The following is a 14,916-nucleotide window of genomic DNA, read 5'->3' on the forward strand; positions in this document are numbered from 1 at the left end:
ATTAGCACACAATTTAGTAAATTGAGTCCGCGTTGATATACACCAAAAAGATTTAGCGCACGTGGTGGATATAGCATAATAGGGCCTACACCAAAAAAATATCTTGCAATGACCCCTCCAGGGTAGGCTACCGTATAAAATAGACAATAAAAAAAAAAACATAATGATAGGCTGTTCAATGTAGCCTACATAAAAATGAACACACACCCATTAATAACAAAAAATATTTAGCAAAAAGGAATGAACAGCAGAAAAGGCTATATAATTTAAATGTGGACCGATGGATATGGCTTGACAGAACACGGCCTTGCCCTTTCCATCTCTGGATCAAGTAACTTTGCGTAGCCTAGTTATCCATTTACTTCCTGTATTGCGTTGATAAAGAAGCAACAATGACTACCATGGCAACAGTGGGTGCCCCCTGTCTTGCGCGCAAATGGCATAGACCTGAGTCCCGTGTATCCGTGAGTGCGCACTGCACGCAGGAGACCACATTCGGTTGGCTGGGTGCGCTTGCAGGGTTCGGGAGATAATGGCAAGGGTTCTGCACAACTCTAACCCATCAAGTCCAAACAAATCGCCACGTTATGGACAACGAATTATATTCACAGGTAGGCCTGCGCACATTTTGACATTTTCATGCATTTCAGTCTTCAAACCCATAGATTAAAATGTCTCTTTTTACCCATGTAATAGCCCACGAACTTTGAGGAAAATACCTCATCATTTGTGTCTTAGGTCCTGACGGAGTAGGTGATTATAGAACCAAGCAACAGGACTTCCCTAGATTCTTAGGAATCGGCCCGTTATCTCCCGAAAGCACCGGAGACCTAAACTACCTGTTCCGCGCTGCCCCTAGCGCCCCGCCGCCCTTGCCGAAGCACTGCTATGTTGGCGGTGTGGGCTGGGGCGTGCAGTACTGCGGTGCCCTGAACGGCAGAACTCTGCTCAGTGATAACCGATTTAAGGTAATGGTTTATGTAACTCTTAGCAGATGCTTTGGTCCAAAGCGACTTACAGTGACATCAAATAACATAACATGAACATTATTAACAGTTTAGAGTAAAGGCATGCCTTAATACATTTTTTAAATAGACTCAATAGAAATTAACACAATAGCCACATAACAATAACCATACCAACGGGACTCTGTGGGAAGTTAGGCTATAAGGTAGGTCTAAATAGATAAATCTACTTTTCGAAGATCCCAAAAACTGTTGTTAGAACTAAGATCATCATTAAATCATTCCTGTCTTGATTGTGACATATTTCTTGATAGAAGTCAGACGCTCATCAAGGGACGAGAGTGGAGCTTATTGTTACCCAAAATAACAGCAGCACGATATCACAATGTCCATGTGTTGGCTAGGCTATAGCCTACATTATTCTGATTCATTTGACTGAATGCAAGCAGATGCATCCAAGTTATTTCTCTATTACATATTATGTCAAATTAACTAAATGCTTACTCTCAAATGGGTTCTTTACACTTCTTTTTTGTGTGGCTATCTTTGTTATTTGAGTATCCTAACTTGGTGAAGCTTGTTAGTTTGGTTGGTATAGGATATATTGTTCATCTGAGTGACTGTGACACATTATTTAAGAATTGTTGACTAAAGGTTTTATTTGTTTCCCACAGCGTGGTGAATTTCGCTCAGCAGTGGAAGACAGAATCACTCACAGATTCCAGAATCCATGGTAGGCCAGTACACAAACATGAACACACACACACACACACACACGCGCACTTTTTATATACTTTATTTGATTCCACTTTACAAGTCAAGTTACATTTGGAATCAAATCTTCTGAATAATCCAGTAGATTAAAGCAGTTTAGCTATCTATCATGAGTCTACAGATTCAGGGGTATAGGAAGCATCGTCTCTTCCAAATACACATGCTTCCTATAATTGCTGATATGGAACAGTACTTCACTAGCTGCTTGGCCTTAGTTTTATATAGTCCCCCAATGCAAAGTTCACGGACCGCCAACCTATGTACATGACCTAGGCTACCAAATACTAACACAATGAGCTGGCATTTGTATCCTATGTTCTCAATGGCAGAAATCAAAGGCTGGTATTTGAGCACACACACACTCGCGCACGCACACACACACACACACACACACATACACAAACATGCACAAACACACACGCGCGCACACAAAGCATCCATCCGCTCGTATATGCATGCATGCACAGACATGGCCAAACATGCACACGCAACAGATTAGTGTTTCCAAGTGGCGTGCAAGAATGCTGATTGAGTCTCAGTACAGTAACCAGTGCAACACCTATGCTGTAGCCCTCTGGCTCTGCGTCCATTCACCTCCTGCCTGTCCTGTTTCCCACACAGGTTTGTGCCGCCTCACGTTCTGGACAGGCAGGCCATGGGCGCCCGAGGCCGGCAAGCATGGACCCACAGCCTCTATGATAACTACTGCCAAGAGGAAAACCAAGAGTTCCGGCAGCTGAACAGGGTAAGGTGACCACAACGGGCTCAGGTTTCCTGTCAGGTCAAACAGACCCCAAGAAACAAACACACAGACACCGGGTGTAAGATGACCATGACTCACCTACTCACCTACTCCCATGCATTCACTCACTCAATCATTCACTCACTCAATTATTCACTCACTCAATAATTGACTTACTCATCAACTATTACTCACTTAGTCAATCAAGGTTTGCCTTCACTAACACTGATGGTGTCACCATGTCATCCAGTCAGCCTATTTATTGAAGTGATAATGTCTTGCATTGTGCAACATTAAAATCTTTAAATTTATGTTAAGCTTAGATAAAGGTATGGCACCCTTTTAGAGAAATAAAAGTGTGGCATATAGCCCATTTTTACACTAATGTCCACTCCACTTGTCATCTTACATTAAAACTACATACATCACCCAAAGGAAAGAAAAAGAGTAACACAAGTAACATGAATCATTCCGTTTATGTAGTTAATTTCTTCCACTTAGGCATTCTAATCCGCCCGCGTAAGATGGATTGTTACAATGCAACAAGTTTGCTTCAAAAGCAGTAGATGCGCAAATACTGTTTGAACTTAGTGACACTATGTTCTTGTTTGAAATCCATCAGATTGTAAGTTAACCTCTCAACCCTTTTTACACTCAACAGCAGGCTGACACATTGGGCTGTGGCTGTTTACTCAAAGCCGTGGCAGGGGGTGCACAACACTCCCACTTTGTTGCCATCTCCCATCTCTGTTCTTACATACGAATTCTCCCATGTACCTAAGTAAGGGTATGTAAGTCAAAAAAAGTGCGTAACTACGTGCTCTCCAGCCTGCGCGAATTCTCCCCTTCACTTAAATCTGTCATTTAAGCACGATGTACGGAGTTACGTCTTTTGGGAGGAGCAACCCCAAAATCTGAGCGTTTCTTATGTATACAACTCTTGCGCGCATTCTGCCACTGACTTAAGCACCTTTCCAGCTACGCGCTACCAAGGGCTGCATTAAGGTCGCGCGCCACTACAAGGTGAAACAGAATATTGCTTGATGTTGGCTGTAGGCTAGTGTTAATTTTGTCGCCTATTTTTAATTTAGTCTTAGTCTTAGTCTTGTGACAAAATGTCCTTTTTAGTCTTTGTCATATTTAGTCATTCAAATATCATTTTTGTTAGTCAAGTTTTAGTCGACTAAAAGTCTCGTCATTTTAATCTAGTTTTAGTCAAAAGAAAACTAAAGGTATCTTAGTCTTAGTCAGTTTTAGTCAACACATTTTAGTCTTTTTTTATAACAAATTATTTCTGATTACCATTTGAGTCAAATAGTGTTTCACACATCTCAATTTTCCAACAATATTGTGTGTCCACAGGGCTACTCGTCTGTTATAATTGCTCATTCTGATTTTTTGTCAGTCAGTATGTTTACATGCACAGGTAAGTCGAGCTACAGTTATAGCTCGGCTGGGATTTGACCATAGACAGTAAAAGATTTTACTGGACCACTGTCATATTCGTAGACCAGTGTTTCTCAAAGTGTGGTCCGGGAATCACTGGTGGTCCGCAAACTATCCCAAGTGGTCCGCGAGCAGATGTGGTAAAATATAATATAGATGAGTTGTTTGCAATATTGAACCAACTTGTATGTAAAAACAGTTCTGCAACACTGTCTATGTAAGATATGCCAGTTTAAATCATACAGTATGAATCCACACAATAAGCAAAGTGCAAAGACAATAAGCAAGGAGGTTCAGTGAGTAGGCCTATACTGTAGACTAATTATAGGCTACTGTTGAAGTAGGTCTAATCTTTTTTTTTTTAGCTAGGGTTAGTTAAGTGGTCCTAAAACTGAAAAAGTTTGAGAAACACTGTCGTAGACCAAAGTATTAATGTTTTACTCCGCCTCGCTAGATGGCGATATGCGCCCAAACACAACACATTCCCCAAACAGACTCTCCATCTTAGTAGTGTTAATTTCGTCAGACGAGACGAGAGGAAATATGTTCGTCAACAACCTTTTTTTTCATGACTAAGACGAGACGATGACGAGACGGCAGTAATGTCCTGAAACACTGACTAAGACTATTTTAAGATGCATTATTGTTGACGAAAAAAGACTAGACTAAAATGTTTTGCATGAAATAAAAACTAAGATAAAATCTCTGTTCATTTTCGTCTACAAAATGAGAAGACAGAATATCTAGCTGTTACGTTTTCAAAATATTCCGAATGAGTTCATACGCAACAGCTTTCCTGTAGGCTAGTCTACGTGCTGTTGCTGCAACCCTGTGGCTGCAACACGAAACTACATGGAACAAGAACACTGGAGATTTTCTGCCAGAGTTAGCAAGCTAACTACCTAAGCTTTATGCCACAATGCTACATACCCAGAAGTTGAAGCTTCTCTCATACAAATTAACATCCCCCAGAATGTCCATACGAAAATGTTCATCATGTAATCTCAACTATTTAACTAGTTAGACTGATGATGCAAAGTTTGCTAGCAAGTAAGCTAATATGGAAAGTTCGCTAGCAAGTTAGCTATGGCTAAGATGGAGAGTCTGTTTGGGGAATGTGTTGTGTTTGGGCGCATATCGCCACCTAGCGAGGCGGAGTAAAACATTAATACTTTGGTCTACGACTGTTTCTCAAACTTTTTCAGTTTCAGGACCACTTAACTAACCCTAGCTAAAAAAAAAAAAGATTAGACCTACTTCAACAGTAGCCTATAATTAGTCTACACTATAGGCCTACTCACTGAACCACCTTGCTTATTGTCTTTGCACTTTGCTTATTGTGTGGATTCATACTGTATGATTTAAACTGGCATATCTTACATAGACAGTGTTGCAGAACTGTTTTTACATACAAGTTGGTTCAATATTGCAAACAACTCATCTATATTATATTTTACCACGTCTGCTCGCGGACCACTTGGGATAGTTTGCGGACCACCAGTGATTCCCGGACCACACTTTGAGAAACACTGGTCTACGAATATGACAGTGGTCCAGTCAAATCTTTTACTGTCTATGGTCAAATCCCAGCCGAGCTATAACTGTAGCTCGACTTACCTGTGCATGTAAACATACTGACTGACAAAAAATCAGAATGAGTAATTATAACAGACGAGTAGCCCTGTGGACACACAATATTGTTGGAAAATTGAGATGTGTGAAACACTATTTGACTCAAATGGTAATCAGAAATAATTTGTTATAAAAAAAGACTAAAATGTGTTGACTAAAACTGACTAAGACTAAGATACCTTTAGTTTTCTTTTGACTAAAACTAGACTAAAATGATGAGACTTTTAGTCGACTAAAACTTGACTAACAAAAATGATATTTGAATGACTAAATATGACAAAGACTAAAAAGGACATTTTGTCACAAGACTAAGACTAAGACTAAGACTAAATTAAAAATAGGCGACAAAATTAACACTACATCTTAGCCATAGCTAACTTGCTAGCGAACTTTCCATATTAGCTTACTTGCTAGCAAACTTTTTATCATCAGTCTAACTAGTTAAATAGTTGAGATTACATGATGAACATTTTCGTGTGGACATTCTGGGGGATGTTAATTTGTATGAGAGAAGCTTCAACTTCTGGGTATGTAGCATTGTGGCATAAAGCTTAGGTAGTTAGCTTGCTAACTCTGGCAGAAAATCTCCAGTGTTCTTGTTCCATGTAGTTTCGTGTTGCAGCCACAGGGTTGCAGCAACAGCACGTAGACTAGCCTACAGGAAAGCTGTTGCGTATGAACTCATTCGGAATATTTTGAAAACGTAACAGCTAGATATTCTGTCTTCTCATTTTGTAGACGAAAATGAAGAGAGATTTTATCTTAGTTTTTATTTCATGCAAAACATTTTAGTATCGTCTTTTTTCGTCAACAATAATGCATCTTAAGATAGTCTTAGTCAGTGTTTCAGGACATTACTGCCGTCTCGTCATCGTCTCGTCTTAGTCATGAAAAAAACGGTTGTTGACGAACATATTTCCTCTCGTCTCGTCTGACGAAATTAACACTACTGTAGGCCTAGTTCTAAATACATGTAGGTTACACAGAACTTTACAAATTAACATTACAGTATCAAATATGGTGCTTAATATGCTGATAGGGCTTGTTTTTCCCCATTACAGTGTCACACCCTGGCATATTTCCTGACATTGAATGAAAGTGCACACAAATCTACAAAAAATGAAACAGGTGCTGGGTAGCCTATAAGGCTGAGCCAACATATGAAAAAATAAAGAGATACCCAGAGTGTATCTCTCCGAGAGTGTTTTATTATGGGGCTATCCATTAGTCTCGTACGCCTACCCGTACGACATGTACGAATGAGTTGCTAGCGCGAACGCTGGGGTTTGTAGTCTTTCTGAAAAGAACATGATGCCACCAGGGCAGCAGCTGGACAAATGTCCAGAACACGAGAACACGTTCCTTATTCTCCCTTGTTGGGTATGGTCAATGTGAATTAATAATAAAAATTTTTTTAAAAAGTAACTAAATTTCGCCTATTTCAATTTCAACAAGTGCTGTCGCATTTCTCTTGAGCCACGAGGCGCATTAGCAGGCTAGTCATTGTTATTGTTTTGTGCTACATTAGCCTCTTTAGCAAACCGGCTCAAAAACAAATCGTTACATTGTATTGCACGCACAGCAAGAACGTGCAATGCATGAATTGGTGACCGGGTTGAAGCAGCAATGTAATCGACATTAAAACGACCAACACAGTACAAAAACAAAGAAAATACATGTCATCTCATCTCAACTTAGCCTGGGTTTTCCCATGCTGCCCTACGCGCGCGATTTTATTCACGCTGCTAGCCAGCCTGGATTCTATGGACTTCGTTTTCAGCTCAACGAAGGAACCAATCACAGAACGGAGGTAGGGCAGCAAGACGATGACGACACACCGAAGCTGTTATGAGCTACGTACAGACGCATTTGATAGACATTCGTAGTGCCCAATAAACGGCTCTGGGCATTCGTAAACCACATTTCAAATACGAGAAAATGAATGTCTAGTTCCCAGACCCCACCTCAATGAGATGAGGTCTGACGTTAGCCAGGCTAATCTCAACTATGGGCGCAGCCATGTTTGTCATAAGGTCGTACGGCCACCTCAGGAGCACCGAGTTAAAGGGGGTGTGCCTCTGTGAAATGCTGCAAGAAAGCTGGGTAATTTACACTTTCCAACTCGGGCGGGGGATTTACGAGACAAATGGATAGACCCATTGGGCTACAACGTTTCGACCAGAGGTCTTCGTCAGGTATCAAGCAGATGTTTCCCAACATTACCTTATCCATGAGGCTACATTGCTAAATAGGGAAAATCCTGTTATAATCAACCACTTTGGATATTGGAGCTTACCGACTGCATCTTCAGTTTTAACGTGAAGTCATAATCCCATAGCCTACTTTGTTCGTATCTGTCCATTTCTTTCCAACTTGACCAAAGTCATCCACACATTTGCACAGATGTCGTCTGCATTATTGTCAATCAGCATAGTTTATATTCTCCTGTCTTTTGATTGGTTTGTAATGGATGTTGGCATTGTTATGCCAATCTCTCTACTGTATTCGAAGCTGCAGGTGTCAGTCTCGTTAGCATAGATCAATTGATATTATGAGAAGCACCTGCCATTGAAACATTCTTTCTCAACACTGAGTTTTTAAGTTATGAATCTACACACCTTAAGCACGTCTTGACTCTTGATAAACAAACCTCAAAGCAAAAGTGAAATTTGGTGAAGTCAATTCTTTGTTAGGCTATGTGATGACACACCATTTCACTGTAGGCCGTTCTGCGTAATAAATATGCTATTTATTATTTCTTCTAACTCAAACTCATTGACCTTGGCTCATTTTCTGTGAAGAACATAAAAAATGCTATGTACCTATGTACCTGTGTCCTCCTAACTGGGCCTGATGTGTGTGTTTGTGTCTGTGTGTCTGTGCATCTGTGCATGTGTCTAAGTGTAGGTGTCTGTGTGCGGGAATGTGGTCTTTCTGCACCTGCTTTTCCCACACAAAGTTACAAAATTGTTACATTTCAAGCACTTTCACCTGTTCTGATTAAGTTGTAAGAAATCTTGTTTCTATTTTTTACCTTTATTTAATTGAATTTCCTTGTTTTCTCACAGAAAACAAAAATGATCATATGATCATAAATGTGATCTCACAGGGGTAAATGGCAAATATGAACCATAAATGATGTCTATATTTAAAAGCCTAATTATGTGGTAGACCTGGGAACATTAGCTGAGTAACAAAAATATGAACACCTTACAAGGGTTAAATAGGTCACCCCAATACACACACACACACACACACACACAGACACATAAACACACACTCACACAAACACAAACAAACACACACACACATACACAAAGGTTAAAGCAGGAAAATGGCTTAACAACTAAACGTGTGTGTGTTCACGTTACACTCCCTTTCTTCCTGCCTCGTTCACACAGCCTCACTCTCTCTCTCACTCATTCAGTCTCTCTCTCCTTCTCTCTCTCTCTCTCTCTCTCTCTCTTTTCCTCAATCATAAACTCATTCTATCTCCTTTTCTCCCTCCCTCACTCCTTCACTCACTCCCTCTCTCTGTCTGTCTCCCTCTCTCCCCAACAGAAACGCTATGCCCAGAGAAAGGAGATTGGTAGGCCGTCATCCCAGCCCAGCAGCGTGGTCCTCCCTCAGATAGTCGCCAGCAGATAAGCAAAAGGAAAAGCTAAGCAGACCCAGCTTCACCATGGCGATAAACAAAGATGCTTCTGTGTAGGAATCAAATATCAAAATATCAGTTTCACAAACCTTTCCTGTGTGTTCAATTTTTGGGCCACATAGAAATAAATGAGTTCTTGAGAAATGAGTGGTGCATTCTTACTAGGGCCACTGTGTTTACTATACAATCTTAACTCCTACAATTATCTGCTATAGCCTACAGCTGTTTTACTGTAGCCTAAGATTTGTTTCAGACACATAGCCTATTTGACAGGTACATTTTATGCATCACAGTGCAAAATTTGTTTTGGTAAGTGAGATTGTGTTTAGCCTATGTAAATAGTAGGCATACATATATCTTAGAAGTGTTTTTTAAGTGTTTTATCATACCTTGACAGTTTAGACTGCTGATTCTGCTGTCATCTTCAGAGGAGTCGTGATGTTGTAGGGATTGTCAAAGTTTTTTTTTTTTTTCCGCCGTCATCTACTTCCTGATTTTTTGGTCAACGATTCCCGGGACACCGAAACACTGGGGCACATGAAATTGGTGGGCATGAAGCCCCACTAGGATTTTACGGAAAAATTTTGTTTGGTCCCCGGGGGCCACTATCAACCCCCCCGTCCCCGAGCCATGGCACCCAGGATGGCAAAACTTTTATTGTATGTTGGTCTCAAGGGCCCGCATCAACTTAGCCCATAACCAGTCCTTTGTGATTTGCAACCCCCTCTTTCTCGCAAACACACACACAAACACACATGCACACATCCACACACACGCACACACACTCACATCCACACGCACAGACACACAAGCATGCACACACACACACACATCCACATGCACAGACACACACACACGCACGCACACGTGTACACACACGCATGCACACACACACAGACACGCACACACACATGCACACACGTGTGAAAAAGAAAAGGCAGAGCATGAGAATCTCAAATCGACCATCTCAGACCACTGCAAAAGGGAAAACCACATCATGAACTGGAAGGAGGCCAAGATCATCCGAACAGAAAGCAACAAATACTGGATTGCTGAAGCAGTGGATATCCAAAAGTGTGCCCCCGAACTGTAAACCGGAATGAAGGAGCATACCAACTTTCCCACACCTGAGATGCAGTTCTACAGAGACTCTCACTGACGTCTGGGGGACGGTCATGCGAAGGGGGCTCACACACCCGGTCGCCTGATGGACCGTTGGACAGTGGGGAGGCGCCAGGGCAGGGGACACTGTCATCACAGGTGGTGTGACATCAGGTCACAGACGAATTGGCATCAAAGTAGCCTAAAAGTCAGTCTCAGAAAAACCTGTCATCTTTAAACAGGTCTCGGAAAAAATGGCCTCTTCTGACCAAGTCGTCCGTCTCAGAAAAATCTGTCAAGTCTATGAAAGTCAAGTGTCAGATCAAAAAGTGTAATGACACCTGAGTCTGAGATCTGAGGATGTCCTAAAATGAACACCGCAGTCATGGGCATCGGAGGCATTCTGAAAGTGGGTGGGACATTTCAGCGGGGGGTTTGGGGGTCCTCCCCCCAAAAAAATTGTTTTGGACTAGACGCAATTTCCTGAATTCTTGTACATTTTTAACAGGTTATTTAAATACTTCTATATAACAAAATAAAGCTATTAATTCAATGACTAATTCGGAACCAGCTTTAATAACCGCATGGTATAGTTAACCATGCAGTTGCAATATCTGTTAAATTAAGTTATTTAATGCTTTGAATGCAGCACCGGAGTGGCTATCGGCAGGGGCGGATTATAAACTTTCGGGCCCCTGGGCCCAGATGTTTTAAGTGCCCCCCACTTATTGTCGTATATGTGGGAATTACATTTTTTTTAATTAGTTTGATGTGATTTCCTGTATTCTGGTGCATTTTGGGGATGGCCAATACTAAATTCAATCAGATTCATAGCCTACATCCTGATTTGTTGATATTGAGGCAATGATTCCATGCAAAGGCTTGGGCTTCAGGGCCCCCTGACCCCTTGGGGGCCTGGGCCCGGTAGGCCCGTGCAGTAATCCATCCCTGGCTATCGGGAGCTTCGGGATGCTTCACTTTTTGTGCCAGTCTGAATGTCGTGAGCTTAAAGGAACACGCCACCCAATGTCAGTAGGAATATATGTTCTTACCTTAACTTTCACGAGTTGAGTCATACCTCTCCCGTGTCGGTACGTGCACTCAAACGCTCTGGTGCGCGGCGCAAATGTGTTAGCATGTTGCTATGCTAGCGGACTCAGACGTAGCCAGACGTAGAAGTAATCAAAAATATCCACGTTTTCCCGACTTCAGGGCCGTTTTCAAGTAATGTAGGGCATGTAACCCCATATGGATAGCATGGAACCATCGTTTTTCGTTTTGATCTGTAGCCCCCCCGCTGGACTGCACCCCTCGAAAGGAGGGTAGGGCAGACACAGTTTTCTGTGAATATCTCGAGAACCGTAAGGTTTAGGAGGACCATTTTTTTTTTGTAAGTTGATCTCAAGGGGCCATGTCAACCCATTCCATAACCACTCATTTCATGTATAGCGCCACCTAGTTAAACACAAAAAAGTAAAAATTAGGTGTTGTAATCGCAGGTATCTGTGACCTAACATAGTCAAAACTGCACGAAATTGGAAGTGTAGGATCATTATGACACCCTCTGAATGCACGCCAAGTTTCGTGGAATTCCGTTCATGGGGGGCCACACAATAAATTAATTTATGTTACTATACACCAACTGGCCTGTAGGTGGCCGGAGACAGTTTTCTGTGAATATCTCGAGAACCGTAGGGCCTAGGAGGTCCACCTTTTTTTTGTATGTTGATCTCAAGGGGCCATGTCAACCCATCCCATTACCACTTATTTCATGTATAGCGCCACCTAGTTAAAAATTAAAAAGCAAAAATGTAGGTGTTTTCATCACAATATCTCTGGCTGACATGGTCAAAACTGCACGAAATTGAAAGTGTAGGATCATTATGACACCCTCCGAATGCATGCCAAGTTTTGTGTACTTTCGTTCATGGGGGGCCTTACAATAAAATAATTTATGTGTACATTTAGTGACGTACACCAACAAGGATTCCCGGGACACTGAAAGACTGGGGTACACAAAACTTGGTGGGCATGTACCCCCACATGGATAGCATGGAACCGTCATTTTTCGTTTTGATCTGTAGCCCCCCCGCTGGACTGGACCCCCCGAAAGGAGGGTAGGCCAGACACAGTTCTCTGTGAATATCTTGAGAACTGTAGGGCCTAGGATGACCATTTTTTTTCCGTATATTTGCCTCCAGGGGTCATGTTAACCCATTTCATGTGCACACATGTGCACAAACAGATACACACGCACACACACACATTGTAATCATACGTAATCATACGTATGACATATACTCACACAGTAGACATATGTACGCTTCCATGCTCAGGCACATACGCAGGCACACACACAAGCACGCACACACACACACACTCACACACACACACACCCACACACATAACATAAACATAACACAAACAATCAAGAATTTCTCAGAATTATGAACAGGCAAGATGGAGGTGGGGTTGTATAAAATGAATTTTACATGTGAAATCTATGAACTAATCATGTTTTGGGACTTGTTGTCTAGCAGATACCAGTGAGAATTGAGTGTGGATAATGCAATTTAGTGAGACAGTTAGAATCATATAGGCCTTTCAGCGTGATTTCTTTTTGTGGAAAAAATGTGCTGGACTGGGCGGCGGTCATATTTTGTACCGCTCTGCGGTACATCTAGTTTTATCAAGGATTTATTTATTTTTGCAAAAAATAAAGTACAATAGGCATTAATTAGTAGGCCAGCAGCATGTTGAAATTATGTGGCAAATTGCGTTTTTTATTACAATGATAAAATTGTAGAAGGATGTGACCAAAGCTGCGCTGCATCACCCATATACATTAAAACAACCAGCGGATGGTGGGCTGGTGCGGTTTTAAAAATTGGTCAAAAAACTTTGGTGCTGATGGATGATAAGTTTTGCTATGCAGTTATGGTTGAAATAATAGCCCATCAGCGCATCTCTAGTGTGTGTGCTCTCGCTCAGAGAGGGGGAGGCTGAGGGGTCGATCAAGCATGGATTCTAAACTCTGTGGTGGATAGGATCTACAATTAGGTGTTAATTAATATTACTACCTATAGGTCAAAGTACTCCCAAGTGCTATTGCGCCACACTGTAGTTCTCATGTTTATTCGCTTGGAAAATCTCCACGTTTCATTTTTAAGTCGGGAAAACGTGGATGTTTTTGACTACGTCTGGCTACCTCTGAGCCCGCTAGCATAGCAACATGCTAACACATTCGCGCCGCGCACCAGAGCGTTTGAGTGCACGTACAGACACGGGAGAGGTATGACTCAACTCGTGAAAGTTAAGGTAAGAACATATATTACTACTGACATTGGATGGCGTGTTCCTTTAAAGATAATATTGTTTCTGAAGTTCATTTGCTGCGCCCTCGCGGCACTTTAGCAACCTACATGAAGAACAGTCGCAGTCCCTTACTCGCAGTTTCCCAAATATTAACAAAGTAGCCTATCTGTAGCACTCACAAAAACTGTTCGGAAGTCGCAAATATATTTGCAACAATTAAGGGGAGTTTATGAGCGGTCCCTCCTCCAGTGGTAGTACGGGCTTAATGAACTCCAGTGACACACAGCTGCAGTTAATTGAGAGTAAAAAAATAAAATCGTTATTCTTCCACCATCCAGTCCAGCAGCTGTCAACATACAACGGAAAACAGGCGATTTTGGAAGGTATGTAATGTATCTGCTTTAACTTGTTTAATCCAGACTGTTTTTTTAAGTCCACCCAGCGCCAGAGGCCTACCTCCGTGATATGAATGAATATTCTGCCTGCATCATCTTGAAGTAGGCTAGTCTAGCCTAGGCCTGACAGGAGATAACATTCTACTATTTGCGCGTTTTTTTTTTCTCTCCTCTGCTGATCTCGCGGCGTTGTTGGCGAATTTGTGAGCGTATAAAAACAAAATAGGCTACCACATCATTTCGGGTTAAATGCATTAACGCGCGTTACTGTAGTTTGTCCCGAGTAAAATATTTACCTTTTTTTGTAATGCATTACGTTAGCCTACCACGTTACAGCAAATTAGGCCTACAACATGCCACTTTTGTAGCGCGTTACTCCCAACACTGTAGGCACAACAAAACGCTAAGGGGGGGGAATTAACCCATGTGCGTGCGTAAAGTAAAAAAAAAAAACGTGTAACTACGCATATTTCATCCTGCCAGAATTCTCCCTTCTGTCATTTACGTGCGACAGAGCGTACTCGTTTTAGGAGGAGCACCCCAAAAAACTTGGTGTTTCTTATGTAGGCTATACAACTCTTGCACGCATTTGGCCACTGATTTAGACCCAGCTGGGTCTCCAACACGTCGCTCTCAAGTTCAGTCAATTGAGGCTGAACACAAACACAATTGTTCCCACGACTTGAGGCATTACTGTCTACGAATTTAATAAAAAGTAAATCATGCATAATTTTAAAATAACTCAATAGGCTACTTGGCCACGCAATGAGGTTTCCATTGCAGCACACGTTCAATGAATGCATGAAAGCGGATGTTTTGTCTTGCAAGAACCCGACACACTTTCAACTCAAATTCAAATGTGTATTTGTCTCACAGGCTACATTATACAGG

At 41.7% G+C, this 14,916-nt stretch overlaps 1 protein-coding gene across 1 annotated transcript; it reads left to right on the forward strand.

The window, feature by feature from the left end:
* Positions 1-532: 532 nt before the first annotated feature.
* Positions 533-9,207, forward strand: spmip2 (sperm microtubule inner protein 2). Its single transcript, XM_076286615.1, has 5 exons — positions 533-611; positions 739-968; positions 1,640-1,698; positions 2,361-2,484; positions 9,121-9,207. The coding sequence occupies exons 1-5, from the start codon at positions 533-535 to the stop codon at positions 9,205-9,207; spliced, it is 579 nt and encodes a 192-aa protein (XP_076142730.1).
* Positions 9,208-14,916: the final 5,709 nt, after the last annotated feature.

This window comes from Alosa pseudoharengus, unplaced genomic scaffold (genome assembly GCF_046254945.1).
Source record: "Alosa pseudoharengus isolate Yale_2024_CS ecotype anadromous, Long Island Sound unplaced genomic scaffold, YU_APseudo_1.1 YU_APseudo_1.1_scf_16, whole genome shotgun sequence".
NCBI lineage: Eukaryota > Metazoa > Chordata > Actinopteri > Clupeiformes > Clupeidae > Alosa > Alosa pseudoharengus.

Coding starts and splice junctions, on each gene's coding strand:
- spmip2 (XM_076286615.1), top strand. CDS start 533: ATGGCAAGGGTTCTGCACAACTCTAACCCATCAAGTCCAAACAAATCG. Junction 612..738: donor ACAACGAATTATATTCACAG/GTAGGCCTGCGC, acceptor TTTGTGTCTTAG/GTCCTGACGGAGTAGGTGAT. Junction 969..1,639: donor TCAGTGATAACCGATTTAAG/GTAATGGTTTAT, acceptor TGTTTCCCACAG/CGTGGTGAATTTCGCTCAGC.